A 22,590-nucleotide genomic window follows, 5' to 3' on the forward strand; every position below is an offset into this window, starting at 1 on the left:
GTTACATTGGAACACTAATATCTTTCAGGAATCCCTGAATATCCATTGACATGTATATAATTTTTTTTTACAAGACATCCCAAAGTATTGATCTAGGCCAATTTTGGTATATTTCATGCCACCATTTCACTGCCAAATGCGATCAAATACAAAAAATCGTTCACTTTTTCACAACTTTTTTCACAAACTTTCGGTTTCTCACTGAAATTATTTACAAACAGCTTGTACAATTATGGCATAAATGGTTGTAAATACTTCTCTAGGATCCCCTTTGTTCAGAAGTAGCAGACACATATGGCTTTGGCGTTGCTTTTTGGTAATTAGAAGGCCGCTAAATGCCACTGTGCACCACACGTGTATTATGCCCAGCAGTGAAGGGGTTAATCAGGGAGCATGTAGGGAGCTTTTTGGGGTAATTTTAGCTTTAGAGTGTAGGGTAGTAGACAATCCCAAGTATTGATCTAGGCCCATTTTGGTATATTTGATGCCACCATTTCACCACCAAAATGCGATCAAATTAAAAAAAAACGTAACATTTTTCACAATTTTAGGTTTCTCACTGAAATCATTTACAAACCGCTTGTGCAATTATGGCACAAATGGTTGTAAATGCTTCTCTGGGATCCCCTTTGTTCAGAAATAGCAGACATATATGACTTTGGCGTTGCTTTTTGATAATTAGAAGGCCGCTAAATGCTGCTGCGCATCACACGTGTATTATGGCTAGCATTGAAGGGGTTAATTAGGTAGTTTGTAGGGAGCTTGCAGGGTTAATTGTAGCTTTAGTGTAGTGATCAGTGTCCCACCTGACACATCAGACCCCCTGATCCCTCGCAAACAGCTCTCTTCCCTCCCCCACCCCACAATTGTCCATGCCATCTTAAGTACTGGCAGAAAGTCTGCCAGTACAAAAATAAGTTTTTAAAAAAATGTTTTTAATTTTTTAAGCATATTTACATATGCTGCGGTGTAGCATCCCCCCTTAGCCCCCAACCTACTTGATCCCCCCCCCCCCCCAAAACCGCTCTCTAACCCTCCCCATCTGCCTTATTGGGGGCCATCTTGAGTACTGGCAGCTGTCTGCCAGTACCCAGTTTGCAAAAAAAAAAAAAAAAAGGCTTTTTTTGTTAGTTTTTTCTTTTTCTGTAGTGTAGCTTCCCCCCCACACAAACACACAGACAAACCCCCACCACCTCACTGATCGTTTTTGTTTTACTTATATTCCCTTTTTTCAACATTTTTTATTACAGCTTTTTCTGTAGTGTAGCGGTTCCCACCCGCTCCCTCCCCATGCACGCGCCCGCCCCCGCCCTCCTGTGCGCGCCCCCGGCAATCCCCGCCCACAATCCCGTCCCCCTCCACATGACCAGGGCCATCGATGGCCGCCACCCGCCTCCTAAGTCTGCTCCCACCCACCAACGAGGAAAGCCACCGATCTCCGGTGCAGAGAGGGCCACAGAGTGGCTCTCTCTGCATCAGATGGCTACCAAATGTTATTGCAGGATGCCTCCATATCGAGGTATCACTGCAATAACCGGAAAGCAGCTGGAAGCGAGCAGGATCGCTTCCAGCTGCTTTCCACACCGAGGACGTGCAGGGTACGTCCTCAGGCGTTAACTGCCTTTTTTTTTTTTTTGAGGACGTACCCTGCACGTCCTTGGTCGTTAAGGGGTTAACAAAAAAGTTTACAGCGGAACAAAGCAAATTTGATAATAGAAGTAAATTGGAAACTTTACATTATAATATATAGAAGTTGCAGTTTTACCCACAAACAGATGGTATAATTAACCAGCAAGCAATATTCACCTTGTCAGATTGTGTGTTTTCGTGCAGAATCCGTGCATCAATGGCAGCAGCCAGCAAGTTGTTAGCAGCTGTGATTGCATGAATGTCACCGGTCAGATGAAGGTTAAACTATAGAAAGAAAAATAAATATTCAGTCAAAATGAAACCTAGTTTTGTTAGTTGCAAGTCACAAAAAATGGAACACGTGATGAAACAGATCATAGGTTGACAAATTAATTTAATTGTAATGTAAGTATATTTTAAACGTGCATAAACGCACATCTGAGCGAAAATAGGGAGAATTTTGTTTAACGCATGTGCAGAAGAAGCGCATGACGTTTAAAAAAAAAAGGGGGTTGATTGCCCCCCGGGGGGGGGGGGGGGGGGGGGGGGGGGGTTACTATGATACTATAGTATCAATCAAAACAGACAACATGGCCGGCAGAGGAAGCGCGGAAAGAATGAGAGGAATAAAAAGATAAAATTTGGCAATATTAGTGTTTTTTTAAAATAAACAATAAATTAAAGTTGCCCTATTTTGGATAAAAGAACAATATGGCGTTAACTGCTGTGCTTAACTTTACATTCACTTTAATATTTATATATAACAATTTAACTTACTTATCGGTATAGAACCGCTAGTGCACAGTACTTTTCCAGCCTTTCTATGACGCATCTTACATGAGAGTTGTTGGAGCTATTTAGTTCAGCACACAGATAATGTTGGTCATGCCTACACGCAATTGGGAGATCGAATGTGCATGCTCTGTAATAGGCTGCGCGTCTCGTCAATACAGAAGCAATTAGTCGCTTCAGAAGTGCGAGCATGAGAAGTTGCGCACACGCACAACATCAAGAGGGCGAAGACAGGCAGAGATAATGGACCCTAGTTATCAATGTCTGTCCGACAGGCATCGCTGAATACGGCTAGCAATACGCTCGCCGTATTCAGCATTGCACCAGCAGCTCACAAGAGCTGCTGGTGCAACGCCGCCCCCCTGGCCGTACTCGTTCGGGTTGATTTCGGCGATGTGTGTCCCCCGGCTCAGAGCAGACAGACACCGGACAGGTTATGGAGCAGCGGTCTTTGTGACCGCTGCGTCATAACTGCTGTTTCTGGCGAGTCTGCAGGCTCGCCAGAAACACTGGGCATCAAGCTCCATACGGAGCTTGATACATATGCCCCAATGAATGCAATTGCGCGTGCACTAAAGGATCAAACACTGCGACCGGGATTATAACGATAAGTCCATTTGAAAAACTTTGTGAAAATAAAAGGACCGGAGGTGTAAGTGGCCAGGTAAACCATGGGGATAGTATTTGAGAATATATTTTTCATGAAAAAAATAAATATTTAATAAAATTGATGAATGAAAGTGATATTGAATACACTGCATATCCAAAACTTTAAACTAGTTTACTGTTCCTTTAATATAGGACAATAAGTTGTCTGGAAATACCTATTTCTTGTATTAATCTCTATTGGCAGCGCATGTAGTTAAAGGGACATTTCAGCCAAAGTTGGAATCCACGTGGATGCATTTCAGTTTTGCATAGAAGCATTTTTGTAGTATACAAGTATTAGCAAAAATGCTTCCAATAAAAGATATAGCAGTATAAAAAGCATATTAAAGTATGCACCGTTCACCAGTATTTTAAACACAGAACTTGCTAAGAGAGCTTAAAGTGAATGTAAATTTTGATGCTAAAGTGCCTGGTTTTTAAAAATTCAATTAAAAACAGTGGCACTTTAATTCATCAAAATTTACATTTCACTCGTGTTGTGAAAATAAACCCTTACCTTTTAATCTTGACAGCCGCTCCAGCTTCCTCCGCCCGTCGCAAAGCCTCTTCCTGGGTCTAAAATGAGGAATCCGGCATCCTCCAATCACGGCTTCGAATCAGACACTGATTTCCCCCGGGGGGAAGCCGTGATTGGAGGATGACTGATCCAACATTTCTGACATCAGAAATGGCTTGCGACGACCAGGGGAAGCGGCTGTCAAGTTTAAAAGGTAAGTATTTTTTCACAACGAGTAAAATGTAAATTTTGATGAATTAAAGTGCCCCTGTTTTTAACCAAATTTTTAAAAACCAGGCACTTAAGCATCAAAATTTACATTCCCTTTAAGGTGCTTGTACTATCTGGTAATTACTCAGTTTGTTAATTGCTGACATTAACAAGACCCACTGGTGATCTTAGCAGTTGCTATATTTAAAATGCTGGTGCTTTGAGAATATCTAGCTATGATTCACATGCATGTGCCGAGAAAAATATTAACACTTAAAGGGACAGTCTACACCAGAATTTTTATTGTTTTAAAAGATAGATAATCCCTTTATTACCCATTCCCCAGTTTTGCATAACCAACAGTGTTATAATAATATACTTTTAACCTCTGTGATTATCTTGTATCGAAGCCTCTGCAAACTGCCCCTTTATTTCAGTTTTTTTGACAGACTTGCAGTTTAGCCAATCAGTGCCTGCTCCCAGATAACTTCACGTGCACGAGCACAGTGTTATCTATATGAAATACGTGAACTAACACCCTCTAGTGGTGAAAAACTGTTAAAATGCATTCTGAAAAGAGATGGCCTTCAAGGTCTAAGAAATTAGCATATGAACCTCCTAGGTTAAGCTTTCAACTAAGAATACCAAGAGAACAAAGCAAAATTGGTGATAAAAGTAAATTGAAAAATTGTTTAAAATTACATGCTCTGTCTGAATCAGGAAAGTTTATTTTGGCCTAGACTGTCCCTTTAAACAGTAATAACTTTTACTAGAAGCATTTTTTCTAATACATGTATATTGCAAGTATGTTTCTATTCAAATATGTAATTCATCTATGTGCATTTCAATTTTCAATCTATTTAAAAAATTCATCTATGTGCATTTCAAACAGAATGTTTCTTTAAAATGGAATTCTTTCTTTTTTTTCTTGCCCTAATGTCAGTTATCTGGAGTTAGAAATTTCCCATAACAAGTCGCTAAAAATTATAAAATATATTCAGCAATAAAAGATCACAAAGAAGGAAAAACAAATTATGCTTACCTGATAATTTTCTTTTCTTCTGACGGGAAGAGTCCACAGCTGCATTCATTACTTTTGGGAATTCAGAACCTGGCCACCAGGATGCAAAGACTACCCCAGCCAAAGGCTTAAAGGGATACTAACCCCAAATTTTTTTCTTTCATGGATTCAGATAAAGCAAGCAATTTTAAGCAACTTTCTAATGTACTCCTATTGTCAATTTTTTTTTGTAATTTTGCCATCTTTATTTAAAAAGCAGGAATGTAAAGCATAGGAGCCGGCCCATTTTTGGTTCAGAACCTGGGTTATACAAGCGCTATCCATGGTGTTGAACCTAAAATGGGCCAGCTCCAACATTTTAAATACCTGCTTTTTAAATAAAGATAAAAAGAGAACAAAGAAAATTTGATAATAGGCGTAAATTAGAATATAGCTTAAAATTGCATGCTCTATCTGAATCATCAAGAAAATATTTGGGTTTAGTGTCCCTTTAAATACCTCCCCCACTTCCTTCATCCCCCAGTCATTCTGCAAAGGGAACAAGGAACAGTAGGAGAAATATCAGGGTGAAAAAGGTGCCAAAACAACAAAAAATACGGTCGCCCCATAGATAAAACGCGGGCGGGGAGCTGTGGACTCTTCCAGTCAGAAGAAAAGAAAATTATCAGGTAAGCATAATTTAAGTTTTTCTTCTTAAAATGGGAAGAGTCCACAGCTGCATTCATTACTTTTGGGAAAACAATACCCAAGCTATAGAGGACACTGAATGCAAAGGGCGGGTACAGAAGGCGGCCCCCCCTTCGAAGGGCACCACAACCTGAAATTACCCAACACCCAATAAAAAACTGTATCACTAGAAAACAAGGGGTAAAAACAGGAAAAGACCAAGTAACTGCCTATCAGTTAAACAGCCTGCATAGCCGTGCTAGAGACCACTCAGAATCCCTAGAGTACACTGAGCACAAAGGCCACCGAGGAGCCAAGCCCCGCAGCTCTCGGCTCCCACAAAAAACGTACCCCCGACCCGAAGGAAGAGAACCTCCCTCTACCCCCGAGGGGAAGAACAGAGGACCAATAAGAGATCCAAAGGACCACCAACAAAAACGTAAGAAAACACCTTAAAAAGACTAAAGCGAACCCAAGGTTGCTACAAGATCATCCAGGGAAATTAAAGACTAAAGCAAACCCAAGGTTGCTACAAGACCATCCAGGGAAATTAACTCCCCCAGAAGGACAAGGACCAGAGAGCAACTCCACACACCAGACAGAGCGATCACGAGGAACAACTAAGGTACACAATCAGATCCATAACACAGCACCATATAACTTACGGTGCTCCAAGGATGCAGCGAGCTCGCCAGCCGACACAACCGTTAAACTAGACAAACATAGGTAAGCTAACTGTCTGAGCAGATAAAAAGGGCTCTCTGTGAGAACACAGAGCCACCTCTGAACAAGAACTCGCGAGGCCCAGTCTCAAGGCAGCAAAGCTGACCCTAAGCCATCATGGGACACCATCCCACAGAGAAATGGCGAAAAATATCGGCAACAATCCTGTACAGGAAGAATCCGGACCCTAGAAGAGCATCCAACACCAGTAGCAAATGCAACCGGTGGAGGGATGGACACCGAGAACCCCCACCGTAGGAGAACGGAATCAACTGAAAATACATGGTCAAGACTCAGAGCTGACAGATCCCCAACTCCCACTCAGAGGTATTGGACCCAGCCCCAAAGGCTGGCAATGACCGATACAGAGAATACAAGATTCTCCGAAGCAGACATCAGGAAGATAAAGGAGGGGCCTAAGAGGAAAAAAAAAAAACCCTGGGAGAACAATTCTGACCGATACTTAAATCTGGCATGTTACCACAAAACCATGATAGAAAAACTACGTGCTTTGGTTCCAGGACCCCTACACAGCTCCCTTCCCAAAAGAAGGAACACTTCATAAAAACGAATATAGGACACTGAACTACAGCAACCAAGTACCATAATACGACCCCATGACCTTGTGCACGCAAGGAAAGATTAAGAACCCCTTGGAACGACTAGATAAGGACCCTCGGGGCTTCAACAGATACTACGATACTTCCAAAACCTCCCCAAAGGAGGGCAAACGCAAGAACTGCATCCCCCGCCACAGGCATGAAGAACAGGATGTAGAGAAACGGTTAAAACCATACCAATTGATAAGAGACAATTGTAGGATCCCGCCTGAGAGACAGTATAACTAATGGTCAGGCTGTTACCAAATCTCCCCTTAAAGACACAACCAACCCCCCTGAAGGGACAAGCGGATGTTCCAAAACCTAAGGGTTGAAACTGAACAATCCAGGACCGAATCCAGACCCTGAAATCTCAGGCAAGAGACATGGTCATAAACCAGACCCCCAAAACCGGGACCGGCCGAATGTTCTAACCCCCTGAGGAACCATCAAGTTGCTTCATACGGAGGCGTGCACCCTGGACAGTGCATCCACATCCCAATGTCCTTGGATATTGGACACTCGCAAGAGACTCAGACCAAAGAGCCTAGAAATACATCTTAACAGGCCTAAGAAAATGGCAACCAGCACCCGGAGGTGTATCTGAACCCAAGACCCTCTATTTGTAATCCCAAAGAGATCTCCTAGAGGGTCGAAGGGCAACACCCCAGAGTTTAAATACCACTGGGATTACAAGGGACAGGCTCCAAACCAGCCCTTAGGTTGAGAAGATGACAATCTCCAAAGATCCTTACAGGATCAGCCTCCCGGAAATCCCTGTACCGCACAAGGAATAACAATGGGAGCCTCACAACTCCTGACAGACAAACTGACCAGGGGAAAATGCCGGGGTATAAAAAAAATCGGAACAACCCCAACCCCTGCGTTCTCATATAGGAAAGCGAGCGAGATACCGAAAAGGAAGGAGGACATGGCCGAACTTCCAGACACAGATGACACGATCAGCCAAGAAGGGAAAAAAACAGCCCCAGCAACCGATGAGAGGTACTGCAACTAGGCCACAAGAACAGACATCCAGAAAATACCAAGAGTGAAAAGGAAAATTGCCATCAAATCTGGTACCCTACATGTCCAGAGGTCATCCTAACTTCCAAACTATAAGGGAATGGAGAACTTCAGTTCCGAGTCTGAAGGACCTCCAGAACCCACGAAGCCTTAGCAGGTTCCGAGCCCGGAACCCTCTACATTAGGACAAAGTGAACATCCAACACCCAACAGGATAACCAGCACACCGGCACCACATGGGTGACATGAACCATAAGGAACAGCAGCTAGCGCCCGACCAGTACCGTCTGGTACAAGAACACTCCGGACCTGTCAAAGAAAACTTGAACCCCCCACAGGGATCGATAAACTATAAACATAACAATGTCTTTATATAGTAATGCGCAACTTCCAAGGAAGTGCCCACGCGACCACAAAATCGCAAGTATCAGTTCCAGAGAAGAAACGTTCCTAAAACTGAAAATTTTAACAGACATGAGCTTCTTAAAACAAATCAAACACATTCTAACCGGATCAAATAAAATGAAGGCAGCACCCGTGGGTGAACACCCATGGAAAATGGGCACACTAACAGGACCAGCCAAGCAGAGGACCATCCAATCAGAGGCCCCATTCTCCTAAGCTCAGAACTGGAACAGATACTTAAAAGAAAAGAAAAACAGAGACGTCAAGGAGATTGGCTTCATCCCCATTTGTCTAACCCAGTTTGCCATCCGGCACAGAAGACTGAGGATCCCTTGGCCCACTAGGACTGGAATCCTCCAGCACCGCCAAAACATGCCTAAATAGGACACAAAGACATGCCAGTCTATAACGGAAAGCAAAATGTTTCCCCGCCGGTTCGATGGACGACCCCGGCCCAAGGGTGTGGCCCTCTGAAGCCTCAGAGGCCATCGCTTCCCCAGAGGTCCAAACTGAATCAAGCGATCTCACGCTCGACGGACCCTGGTTAACAGAACACAGACAGTATCTTAAAAATACTTCTCTTGGGAGATATAAACGTGCCAGCGCTATAGATATGGCCTTGTGGAACCGTGCTGTAACCTCTGGAGGAAACAACCCACCTTCCGGAGAAGGAGTAACGGCCATAGGGACACCTCCTTGCATAGCAAAAGACGGTTCTGGGGCACACGCCTCACAGGACATGGAATCCTCGGGAGCGGATGGCTCCACGCGCACTAAGCTCCCTGATTCGGGGGAAGAGAGCACTCTAGAACGGCAATCGGAACATAACTGATGGGCATGGATAACCCGGGCCATTTCATAATCTTCGCAAGACGTATTCTCTGAATCGGAGTTATCTGTCCCTAAAAAAAAAAAAAATCAGAATCCTCCATAACTTGGAAATTGCAATTCTGGTCAAACACTAAACGGCACCCTTTTTTCACCCCCAATGGATGGGGCACTCACCACCTCCTGTGAACCAGACCGATAATGAACAGACTCTCTCCGTCGCCACTAGGTCAGAGTACGGAAATGGAAATACGTGACCACACCCAGTCACGAGGTGCTGCGTGTAAGCCAAAAAAAGGTGCGCTGGTCTAATAGGACCGCGCCAACTGATAAGGCTGCTATGTTCCGAATAGCCATGAGCCCAAGTATCACTACACATTAGCAGACAGAATAACATAACATGATTAAAGTCCCCCCTGTTCAATAACCCCCCTCAGGATATTAACCCTTGATTCCATAAGATAAAGGAGTCCCACTGGGAACCTGACTTCTTTCATTAACATTACATTCACATATCGAAATAAAATGAAATGATCTTACCAAAATCTACGCCGTGGAACAGGAACACGGCCCTTCAAGTGTGACATATAGTAGCCTCGCTTCTGACATGAACTTGAGTGAATAAAGGCAGGCAGCAAAACTAGTCAATGCAGATTGCCAAGGATCTGTTAATATGAGTTGCAATGGTTTCGCAGAAGGACTTTCCCTGCATCTCCGGACTCTAACCTTCATCCATGCTGTCACTGAGAGGCTGACAGGATTACTTAAAACTCCAGTCCCATTTCGAAGAGTACTACCCTCCATAAGAGACTATCTTCAATCTTCCAACACTTCTCTCCTGTGACGATAGGCAAAGAATAACTGAGGGATGAGGGAAGTGGGGGAGGTATATTAAGCCTTTGGCTGGGGTGTCTTTGCCGCCTCTTGGTGGCCAGGTTCTAATTCCCAAAAGTAATGAATGCAGCTGTGGACTCTTCCTATTTAAGAAGAAGAAGAAAATAGAAAATGGCAGAAAATAATTTTACAGCACAAAAAACAACCGTTATCTCAAATAATGGCCAAATATATTAAACTTTATTATTTTAAAGGATTGGTAAAGTTTTTCACAAATTAACTTTTTTAAATGCAATCTGTAAAACATAATAATCTTGATCCATTATACTTACCCCTTTGTTCAAAACGAAGTTCCGATACTGTAATAAATCTTTATTTTATTTTCTACTATGATGTCACATTATCCGTCCAACTACAAAGGGCGGTTTCTGATGCTCTGATTTTTGCATAAATTATACTCCGCAATTTCAATATTTTGACGCCTGTGCAGTATTGACGATGTTTACACGCATGCTCAACAAATTCTCTGAAGCTCTTTGCCCTGTTTCCTTAGAAGATCAACGCATGCGCAAATACAAACGATAGTCCTCAATATGCAAATCAATTGTACTGTCGGCAAACGATCGTATCAGTTGTAACCACTTATGTATTTTTTATAGCGTGTCTCATGTTCCTATGCACATGTTGTAAACAGGCTTTCCTGAAAAAATCTTTCAACCTATAACATCGATTACTTACTATAAATTGTGCATCAACAATTGCTGAATCAATAAAATTTGATAAAAAGGGACAAAATTTACCATATATAAGCTTTACATTATACTCAACATATTGCCGCACATATTGAATTTATTTGCACAAGAATAAAAAGTGTTTTACAAGAAGCGTTATTTTAGATATACCATTAAATAAAAGGAGGATTCAATAGATCGCCTGTCTTGATGATGCGCATATGTCAGCTACATAGAATGACTGCGGTCACATGTGTATCACAACGCTGACGTAACGGACAGAAAAAAAGAAGAAATGGATGCGCATGCGTTACATTGATGGCATACACTGTGCATGCGTTGGCTACCCACACTGAACCTGGAAAATAAGTAAAAGGAGAACTGGGGTTGCACACCGTGATTGGCTAATGCAAATTAGCCTCACGGTGGGTTTGGAAATTAGCATATTTTGACAACGGAATAGCTGCAGAACCACAAATAACGCGCAGCAAGAGGTATTTACAATTATTTTTCAATAACGATACATTTTTATTTAAGGATGATAACATTTCTGACCTTACCATCCCTTTAATTCCCGCACTTACATCATGTGATAACATTAATCTCTTAATAGGATGAATAATTATTACGATTTACTGTTACAAAAATAGTGTATACCACATGATTAATAAATAAAGTGAATAAAGTTCTGCAACAGAACTTTCCTTCACTTTGCACGTAACAAGACTCAGGTTTGTTTTAAATTATCTGTGAATTTTATGTTTTTACTTTACGCGATCTGTCACGAATATGCTTGCGACTTTTTAGACGCATTATTTCATACTTAAAAATTTGCCCAAAGAATCGTCCAAAAAGTTAGCCTTCAAGTCTGGCTCCTGAGATTTGACAAGTCCTGTATTTGAGGTTCTGTGGAACAGATTTGCAAGGCTGCAACTTTGTCTTCTCTGCATACTTTGTCCAAATTTTTACAAATTTTATATTTTTGCCACAGCTGAGGTTTCTTTTGGGCGAAAGAAAACCTGAGCTTGAAGAATCTCTCTCTAATCTACAACAATAAATGTTATTGTTCCACCATTAAAAGGGCCATTAAAGTGGGGAAAATATGCTCTAATTTGTGAAGAGCCTGTAATTTTAGCACTAGCAACCCTATAACTAGCAAAACCTGTGGTGCTGATATGGAAACAGCACAAATGATATTCCAAACATCCCACACAAAACAAGCTTTATTTATAAAAGTCAATTTTTTTTACTCTCTTTACAAAGGATATGAGTTTATATACACATTTGCTTCAAAAAGGGCAGCAAGAAAAACAAACAACACCCCCAACATAACAAGAAAGATTTTATTTTAATGCATATATAAATTGGAAATGGAAAGTACATTAAGCAGTGTGATGTGGATGCACATTTCCAAAAAGGTTGTAGGATAAGGAATGAAAAATGTAAACCTAAGGACTATAACCAAGTTATATTAGATGGTCAGAATCATTAGTCAACAAATGAGGTCTGATACCAAACAACCAACAGAATAATTCATTCCAACAAAAAGGCATGAACAACATAAATTATGCTTACCAGATAATTTCCTTTCCTTCTGTGTGAGGAGAGTCCACAGCTTCATTCATTACTTGTGGGAATACAGAACCTGGCTACCAGGAGGAGGCAAAGACACCCCAGCCAAAGGCTTTTAAATACCTACAGTAGGTGAAATATCAGGATATAAAAAGGTGCCAGAAGAACAACAACAATTTAGGTCCGCCCAATGAAGAAAACAGGCGGGGGCCGTGGAGACTCCTCATACAGAAGGAAAGGAAATTATCTGGTAAGCATAATTTATGTTTTCCTTCTTAATATGAAGAGAGTCCACGGTTTCATTCATTACTTGTAGGAAACATATATCCAAGCTCTAGGAGACACTGAATATAAAACAGGAGGGTAAAGAGAGGCGGACCCTATTCTGAGGGCACCACAGCCTGCAAAACCTTTCTCCCAAAAGCTGCTTCAGTCGAAGCAAAAACGTCAAATTTGTAAAATTTTTAAAAGGTATGTAAGGAGGACCAGGTAGCCTCCCTACAAATCTGCTCCATAGAGGCCTCATTCTTGAAGGCCCAAGACGAAGCCACAGCTCTAGTTGAATGAGCCGTAATCCTCTGAGGAGGCTTATGTCCCGTTGATTCATATGCAAAGCGAATAATGCTCCTCAACCAAAAAGATAGGGAAGTGGAAGAAGCCTTCTGCCCTCTACGCTTCCCAGAATAGACTACAAACAAGGACAAAGTCTGTCTAAATTCCTTTGTAGCCTGAAGATAGAATTTCAAAGTCCAAACCACATCCACATTATGAAGTAATCGTTCCTTCAAAGGAGGAGGATTGGGACACAAGGAAGGAACCACAATCTCCTGATTTATGTTGCAATCAGATACAACCTTATGGAGAAAACCCAACCCAGTACAAAGAACAGCCTTATCAGCATGAAAAAAAACAGGTAAGGAGGCTCACATTGCAAGGCCACCATCTCAGAGATGCCGAAGCAATAGCCAGTAGAAAAAAAGGACCTTCCACGGCAGTAATTTAATGTCAATCGAATGCATAGGCTCAAACGGAGTCCTCTGCAAAACTTTAAGAACTAGATTTAAGCTCCAAGGAGGAGCGGTAGGTTTAAACACAGGCCTGATTCTAGACAGAGCCTGAACAAAGGACTGTACATCAGGAAGCTCAGCGAGCCTCTTGTGCAACAACACAGATAGAGACGAAATCTGTCCCTTTAAGGAATTTGTGGCAAGTCCCTTCTCCAAACCATCTTGGAGAAAGGAAAGAATCCTGGACACCTTGACCTTATGCCAGTGGAATCCACGCTCTTCACACCAGAATAAGTAGGTCCTCCACACCTTATGATAGATGTGACGGGTGACCAGCTTTCTAGCTTGAATGAAAGTATCAATCACTCTCTCAGAAAAACCTCTCTTGGCTAGGACTAAGCGTTCAATCTCCACGCAATCAGCCTCAGAGAATTTAGATTCTGATGAACAAAAGGACCCTGTTCAGCAGATCACTGCGACAAGGTAACCTCCATGGAGGAGATGATAACATTCCCACCAGGTCCGCAAACCACATCCTTCGCAGCCACGATGGAGCAATTAGAATAGCTGAAGCTTGCTCCTGATTGATGTGGGCCACTTCCCGAGCGAGAAGTGGTAACGGTGGAAAAATGTAAACTAGGCTGAACCTCCAAGGCACTGCTAATGCATCTATCAGCTCTGCCTGAGAATCCCTGGACCGCAACCCGTAACTGGGTAGCTTGGTATTGAGTCTGGACGCCATGAGATCTATCTCCGTCGTCCCCCCATCTGTTGCAAATCTCTGCAAACATATTGGCATCGCAGATAAAAGAAAATAATTATCTACTCTCAAGGCCTTAATTCTTTCCTGGATCTTGTCAAGAGGAGTTTCCACCTCGATCATCTCTGATAGAGAGTCGCATCAATAGGTGGCGGCTCCAGCCACCGCAGCAACCACCGCTAAAGGTTGAAACAAATACCCTGTGTGCTGAAACATCTTTCTTAATAGAGTTTCTAGCTTCATATCCATGGGCTCCTTAAACGACGAACTATCCTCAAGCGGGAGAGTAGTGCGCTTAGCAAGCGTGAAGATAACTCCATCCACCTTAGGGACGGAACCCCACAACTCTAGTTGAGAGTCTGGAACCGGGAACAATTTCTTAAAGGAAGAAGAAGGGGAAAAAGATCCAAGTCTCTCCCATTCATTCTTAATATTTGCCATCTTTACGGGAACCGGGAAAGTCTGTGGCACCACCCTGTCCTCATAAACCTTATCAAGCTTAGGAATATCAGGTTCCTCTGGTAATTTTGGTTTTGAAACCTCCAAAGCAGCCAACACTTCTTTTAACAGAAAGAATAAATGCTAGATCCTAAATCTAAAGTCCGGAGGTTTAGAGGCAGCAGATTCCGACCCAGAAAGAGCATCCTTTGAAGTATCAGAGGCGTCCTCGTCAGCGGATAATCTAGTATCAGATAAATCCAACAAGTTGGTAGATGACCCCTGGGAAGGATAGCAATATTTGACCTTGCGCTTAGCAGAGTGAGATAAAGCACTGAAGGCTGCAGACACTGCCGTTTGTAGCTGTTCAGTAAAGTCTGGCGGTAAGATGGCCCCTCCCAAAGGAGGATTAGCAGTGCAATGGGAAGCTGCATGTGTAATAGGAGATGAAAGCAGGGAACGCACCTCATGGGACGGAGACCCCTCAGAGGTGGACGGCTCAGTGGTACAAAACATCTTGGTTTTCTTAGATATAAGTACTTTATCAAGGCATGTTGAACATAATTGAGCAGGTGGGTATACCGTAGCTTCCTCACAATAAACACAGGTATTAGATTTAGGTAAAGAGGGAGTACCCTCTAACGTATCAGAGTCCTCCATAGCTTGCACTTTCAAGATAGATTATAGACAAAGATAAATGGCACCTTTATATCCGGAATGGCTGGGGTACTCACCACCTCCTATGACCCATGCCCAACAGAGAAACCGTTTAGTCTCCTGTAAACCGCACGGTCAGGAAAGAGAAAATCAATGAGACCACACCCGATCACGTGGTGTGCCATGCAGGACCGCCCCTGCTCCTGGAATAAGCGCGCCAAACCTAACAGGCCGCGTAGTTATCCAAAAACTAAAGTAAAACCTGAATGTTCCAACATCTGCCTGAGCCTCATCTCACACATTTTGCAGCATAAAACATAATAATAAAGCAAATTATGCGTAAATCCCCCCCTGTTCAATAATCCCCTTCTGGAGATATTACACTTTGATTCCATACAGATAAAAGGAGTCACACTGTGACCCTGTCTTCTTGCGTTATCATATGAATATAAAATGAAACGATCTTACCGGAATCACCGCCGTAGAACACACACACAGCCTCTCAAGTTTGACAGTCTTGTAGCATCGCACCTAACATGGACTTGAGTGAGGGAAGCAGGCTGAGAAACTCGTCAACACTGATTGCTTAGGAGCTGTTAACATGAGTCTGGATGGTTTCGCAGAAAGACTCTTCCTGCATCTCCAGACTCCAACATTCATCAATGCTCTCACAGAGGCTGATAAGACTACTTAAAACTCCAGTCCCATACCGAAGGGTACTACCCTCCAAAAGGGACTACACCAAATATTCCGACACTTCTCTGCCGTCCTCCTGTGATGAAAGACAAAGAATGACGGGGGGGTGAGGGGAGTGGGGGAAGTATTTAAACCTTTGGCCGGGGTGTCTGCCTCCTCCTGGTGGCCAGGTTCTGTATTCCCACAAAAAATTAATGAAGCCGTGGACTTTTCTCATATTAAGAAGGAAAACAGATTTTTACCAAAACACAACACAAATGGGATGAAAAAAAAGGTTACTCTGTGTGTCACAAAGCTGAATATAACATATAGACCTAAGGAAGGGGAGACATTCAGAGGAACATTACTACAACAAAACTTAACTTGAACAAGGTGTTTAATCCAGCCATTATAAATTAGCAGGGTGGGGGCAGTGTAATATCTTCAAATATTTTATAATTTTCTGCTATCCAAAGCACAAATTAATTGCATAATTAACACAAATGTATCTAATGATAAATTGTGCAAAAAAAATTGAACATTTTTAATATTGGTTCATTTTTCTTAATACTGGCTATGGTAAGTAACACACACACAATATATATATATATATATATATATATATATATATATATATATCTCCACAAAGCCCATGGGGGGGGGGGGGAGTTTCCAGACTTTTTATGTGATGTGTTAATTTTGTTTTGCAATTTATCCTATGGGTTTGCAACAAGACTTGGCTGGGGTCACTGAAAGCTGTGCAGCTGTGTTGCTGGTGAGCACCCAGGGCTGCGAGTTTTGCAAGGGCATGGAATGTATACATAGTCTGGATTGATTGTGCAGTCCATTACTGTGTTTCGTACAAAGGTCCTGTACTACCCTTGTTTGTATCTCAGTGTATTTGGTTGAAAGCATGCATTGCGTGGCTAGGTTAGGGGCCCAGGGAGGAGAAGACCTTGGCATTGTCACCATTTCGCCAAATGCTGTAACTAACTCTTCCATTTTGTTTTTAATCTACTGTGTGCTTGCAAGAGAGTGCCAGACATTCTATGTGTTGTGGTAATTTTGTTTTATTATTCCCTATGGGCTTTACCCCCAGGCTTGTTTGGGGTTAGCTGCCTAAGTCACGTAAAGCTGTTCAGCTGTCTGAGTGCTGATGAGCACCCAGGGCTGTGAGTTTTGCAGGGGCATGGGATCTGTACCCAGTCTGGTTTGAGTGTGCAGTCCATTACCGTGTTTTGTACAAAAGTCCTGAGTCACCTGTGTTTGAATCTCAGTGTGATTGGCTGAAGGCATGCTTGTGAGACTGTAGTTTAGGGACCCAGGGAGGAAAAAACCTTGGCACTTTATGGATCAATATTCTGCACGCATTATAATCTTTGACCCCTTCTTTCAATTATGTTATGGGCATGTTCGTGCCGGCCTTGATTATGCCCAGCCAGTGTGTTCTTTGACGTCTTTGCCAAGCATTAATGTTGTTTTCAAGGGATTAGCTTGCATGATATGACAAAAGTATGAGAGCTGCTGCTTCTTGATTTTGCCCTGCAGCGATCTTTGTTTTGACTCACTTTAGGATCAAGCTGAGGTTAAGGAAAAGTGAAGAGAAATACAAGGGGTACAGAGGTGCCAACAACTGTCGCCACTACACATGCTGCATTAGGGCAGGGTCATGGACTGTCACTGCCAAGAAGGAAGTTAATTTATCAGGTAAGCATGAATGTTAATTTTCCTTCTATTGGCAGCGAGTCCTTGAGAACATTTATAATCTATGGGAAACCAATACCCAAAGCTGTGGAGTTCACAAATGTTGGGGAGGGAAAGGTAGTTAAAAGGGTTCTGAACCCAATTTTTTTCCTTTCACAATTCAGATAGAGCATGCAATTTTAGACAACTTTCTAATTTACTCCTATTATCAAAATTTCTTCATTCTCTTGGTATCTTTATTTGAAAAGCAGGAATGTAAGCTTACGAGCAAGCCCATTTTTGGCTCAGCACCCTGGATAGCACTTGCTGATTGGTGGCTGCATTTAGCCACCAATCAGCAAGCAGTACCCAGGTGCTGAACCAAAGATGGGCCGGCTCAGAAGTTTACATTCCTGCTTTTTCAAATAAAGATACCAAGAGAATGAGGAAAAGTTAATAGGAGTAAATTAGAAAGTTGCTTAAAATTGCATGATCTATCTGAATTATGAAAGACATTTTTTGGGTTCAGTATCCCTTTAAGTCAGTCCTAGTTGCTAGGCACCACCGCTTGCAGAACCCTTTTCCCAAAAGATACCTCCGCTCAGGCAAAACCATCAAATTTATAGAACTTTGTGAAAGTGTGTAATGAGGACCAAGTTGCAGCCTTGCAAATCTGTTTAACTGGGGCCTAATTCTTGAAAGCCCAAGACGTAGATACCTCACAAGAAGAATGTGCTGGGATTCATGAAGGGGACTCCAGACCCGCTTCCTCATAAGACATGTGAATCAGACTTTGTAACCAAAAGGAAAGAGAAACTGTTGAAGACTTCTGCCCCCTGCGCTTACCAGTGTACAGGATGATGAAGGTAGATGACTGACGAAACTCTGTAGTAGCGTGAAGATATGCAACAATTTCTCCTTGGAGGATGACGGGCTAAGACAAAGTGAAAGAACCTCTCTCTGCCTACCTCCATGATACGATGCAAAGAACTACTGCAGGTAGGGGAAGTGGGAGGATTATTTATAGCTTTGTTTGGGGTGTCTTTGCCTCCTCCTGGTGGCCAGGTCGAGTAATTCCCATAATTTATGAATGTTCTTGTGGACTCTCACTGCCAATAGAAGGAAATATATAGACAGACATATGTAGGATTTTACAAAATGATAGCTGTGGCCCCCGGGATTTGTCATGCTTTCCGACAATGGTTAAAGTCGAAAACAAACTATTTTGTGTAGTATGTAAACAAAATTCATAAATGCAGAAGATTGAGAAGATTGTTTTTCATGGTTTCAATGTTTTTTCATTATTTTTACCTCTTCCATAGGGATGACCTGAGCATAACCACCTCCTGCAGCTCCACCTACAAAATAACAAATAAGTACATATAAACATAAAAATGTCTTATCTTTTCGATACAAAAATTTTTTTTGGTCTTTGTATGCTGATTTTAGCAAATAGATTCTAAGATTATTTTTTGGTTAAACTGATAACTGGTACCTCTTAAAAGGGACATGTGAAAGTCGAAATTACATTTCCGTGATTCAGTTCCAACATGCTTTATCTGAATTATGAAAGTTTAATTTTGACTTTCATGTCCCTTTAAAAAGGGACAGGAGACGCCCAAAAAATAATTTATGATTCGGATAGAACAACAACTTTCAAAATTTACTTTTATTTTAAAATTTGCTTCCTTCTCTTATTATCCTTTGCTGAAGAAACAGCATTGCACTAATGGCAGCTAGCTTAACACATCTAGTTAGCCAATCATGATACACAAAAGTATACAGGTACCAATCACCAGCTTACTCCCACTAGACAATTAATATGCACATATCCTGCACAACGATGGATACCATATTTATACATACATATTTGAAAAAAAGAAGTGGATTTTAAAAGGGTCTTTAAATTAAATGCTCTGATTCTTGCAAGTTTAATTTTGAGTTTCCTATCCCTTTAAACCCTTAAACAACGACGACATATGGGGTACGTCCTCAAACAAAAAAAACACACTTAATGACCGAGGATGTACCCCATACGTCGTTGGTCTTGGAAAGCAGTGGAAGCGATCCTGATCGCTTCCAGCCGCTTTCCGGTTATTGCAGTGATGCCTCGATAATCGAGGCATCCTGCAATAACCTCTCTTACCCATCCGATGCAGAGAGACACACCTTTGTGGCCCTCTCTGCACCGGACATCGATAGCCGCAATCGTTGGTGGGTGGGAGCAGATGTGGGAGGCGGGTGGGAGGCCATCAATGGATTACTGCTGTAAGAGGGGACAGGATAGCCGGGGACGGCCGGCGGGCGCGTGCATGGGGAGGGAGCGGGTGGGAACCATTACACTATGGAACAATTTAGTTGTTATAAGTGGGAGAGAGGGGGGAGGGAATTCATAAATATACAATGTAAGTGATCTGGGAGGGTGTGGGGGGTTGGTCTTTTGGGGGGGGCAGAGCTGCACTACAGAAAAGGGTAAATATATATATATATATATATATATATATATATATTATTTTATTTTTGTAATTAGCGGCCTTCTAATTACCAAAAAGCAACACCAAAGCCATATATGCTATTTCTGAACAAAGGGGATCCCAGAGAAGCATTTACAACCATTTGTGCCATAATTGCACAAGTTGTTTGTAAATAATTTCAGTAAGAAACCTAAAGTTTGTGAAAAAGTGAACAATTTTTATTTGATCGCATTTGGCGGTGAAATGGTGGCATGAAATATACCAAAATGGGCCTAGATCAATACTTTGGGTTGTCTACTGCACTACAGCTAAAATTAACCCTACAAGCTCCCTAATTAACCCCTTCACTGCTGGGCATAATACACATTTGGTGCGCAGCGGCATTTAGCGGCCTTCTAATTACCAAAAAGCAACGCCAAAGCCATATCTGTCTGCTATTTCTGAACAAAGGGGATCCTAGAGAAGCATTTACAACTATTTATGCCATAATTGCACAAGTTGTTTGTAAATAATTTCAGTGAGAAACCTAAAGTTTGTGAAAAAATTTATGGAAAAAGTGAACAATTTTTTTTTTATTTGATCGCATTTGGCAGTGAAATGGTGGCATGAAATATACCAAAATTGGCCTAGATCAATACTTTTATATTCAGGGATTCCTGAAAGATATCTGTGTTCCAATGTAACTAGCGCTAATTTTGAAAAAAAGTGGTTTGGAAATAGCAAAGTGCCAGCGGGTAACACAATCCTTCATGCTACTTCATGTCATCCCCCACATTTAGTGAAATCCATTCCAAGAAGCCAATTTATTAGGCTCAGACGTAATGCTAGTACTACAGATAATTACAATAAATGTGGCAGAGAGCTCATTTCTAGATTGGTAGCTAGGGGGTACAATAAAAAGGATCTATTTAAAACATTTGAAGAGATCAGGGATTGGAAACCCAATCCTGTAGAACAACCTTCAAAGTTAGACAATACCACAACAAGTGGCAGTCTAATCAATACAACTTTGAAAAGTAATGACATCAATATTAGAAAGGATAAAAGAAACAATAGAGAATTTTTGGATGACTGTAGTGTTGTATTCTCCACACAGTTCTCTCCTGAGTATAATTCTATAGGTGCTATTATTAGAAAACATTTACACATACTCAAGGGTGATGAGATTCTGCAGCCATACATAAAAGAGTGTAGATTTGTTGCTAGGAAACCACCTACATTAGCCACTAAGCTATCACCGAGTTTAGTTAAATCTAATACCCAATCAAATAGTAATTGGCTTAGAGGCACAGGTAACTTTAGGGCTCACTTGTCAAACTGTATAACTTGTGAAAACATGGACTTTACTAAAAGTTTTTCTAGTAAGGTTACTGGTGATTCCTTTGAAATCAACTTCCATGCAACATGCCTCACAGATTATATAGTTTACCTTTTGGACTGCCAGCTTTGTGGAATACAATATGTAGGTCAGTCGAGTAGAACCCTCAGAGATCGGGCAAGAGAACATCTCAGGGATATTAAAAATTACAATAAGGACTCGGCAGTTGCCAACCATTTTAATCTATTTCATCTTACAAACATACCAAAATTAAAAATCAAGGTCATAGATGTAGCGAGAACCCCTTACCGGGGGGGTGATATATGTAAGATCCTAGATAGAAAAGAGTTATACTGGATCTACAAGCTAAAGACCAGGTCACCTTTAGGTATGAACTTAGAGTGGGATATGAGATACTTTGTGGACTAGACCCATTAGTTGTCATAAGTTGTTTTTGGTTAATGGATGTCAGTACATATATTTTCATATTAGTATAAATTCCCATATCCATTAACACACATTCTCAAAATCCCATTTCCATTTTTTCTTGCTTATGCCATCAATTTCAATAATAATTTTGTGCATATATTACATATTATTACAGAGTATCGTATCTCTTTGAATTATGTAATAGCTTCAGGTGACTAATTTCTTTTGTATTTGAATTTGTCTTAAATTTCTTTGAATTCTGAATTCTGTAGAATTAGTCCAAGTGTTTGGCAGCATTTTCTTCTCTAAATTATCAAGAAATTATTGAGAAATTATTCAGAGGTTTTTTTCAAATCACGGAGAGACATTCTCATGTTTTATCTTTGTTCTCTATTCTCCTTTTTTGAAAAACCATATGATAAATTATGTTATATTTTGTTGCCAAATCTAGTTTTGTTTTATAAATAATTAGCTATCACTGTATATGGTGCTTTTTTAGAATTTGCACATATGTGTTAAACATCACATTTATGTACAGAATAACATAATTTATGCTTACCTGATAAATTTATTTCTCTTGTAGTGTATCCAGTCCACGGATCATCCATTACTTATGGGATATTAACTCCTCCCCAACAGGAAGTGCAAGAGGATTCACCCAGCAGAGCTGCTATATAGCTCCTCCCCTAACTGCCATTACCAGTCATTCGACCGAAAACATGCAGAGAAAGGAAAACCATAGGGTACAGTGGTGACTGTAGTTTAATGGAAAAATTACCTGCCTTAAAGTGACAGGGCGGGCCGTGGACTGGATACACTACAAGAGAAATAAATTTATCAGGTAAGCATAAATTATGTTTTCTCTTGTTAAGTGTATCCAGTCCACGGATCATCCATTACTTATGGGATACCAATACCAAAGCTAAAGTACACGGATGACGGGAGGGA

At 41.4% G+C, this 22,590-nt stretch overlaps 1 protein-coding gene across 1 annotated transcript in view; it reads right to left on the minus strand.

The window, feature by feature from the left end:
* Positions 1-22,590, minus strand: part of MTHFD1L (methylenetetrahydrofolate dehydrogenase (NADP+ dependent) 1 like) — a 1,099,716-nt gene that overhangs the window by 858,592 nt on the left and 218,534 nt on the right. Inside the window, exons 9-10 of the mRNA XM_053711891.1 lie at positions 18,733-18,779; positions 1,807-1,914 (exon numbers count right to left, since the gene is read on the minus strand). Coding sequence (XP_053567866.1) covers positions 1,807-1,914; positions 18,733-18,779 — 155 coding nt within the window. The remainder of the gene's footprint in view (positions 1-1,806; positions 1,915-18,732; positions 18,780-22,590) is intronic.

The sequence above is a fragment of the Bombina bombina genome, chromosome 4 (assembly GCF_027579735.1).
Source record: "Bombina bombina isolate aBomBom1 chromosome 4, aBomBom1.pri, whole genome shotgun sequence".
Taxonomy (NCBI): Eukaryota; Metazoa; Chordata; class Amphibia; order Anura; family Bombinatoridae; genus Bombina; species Bombina bombina.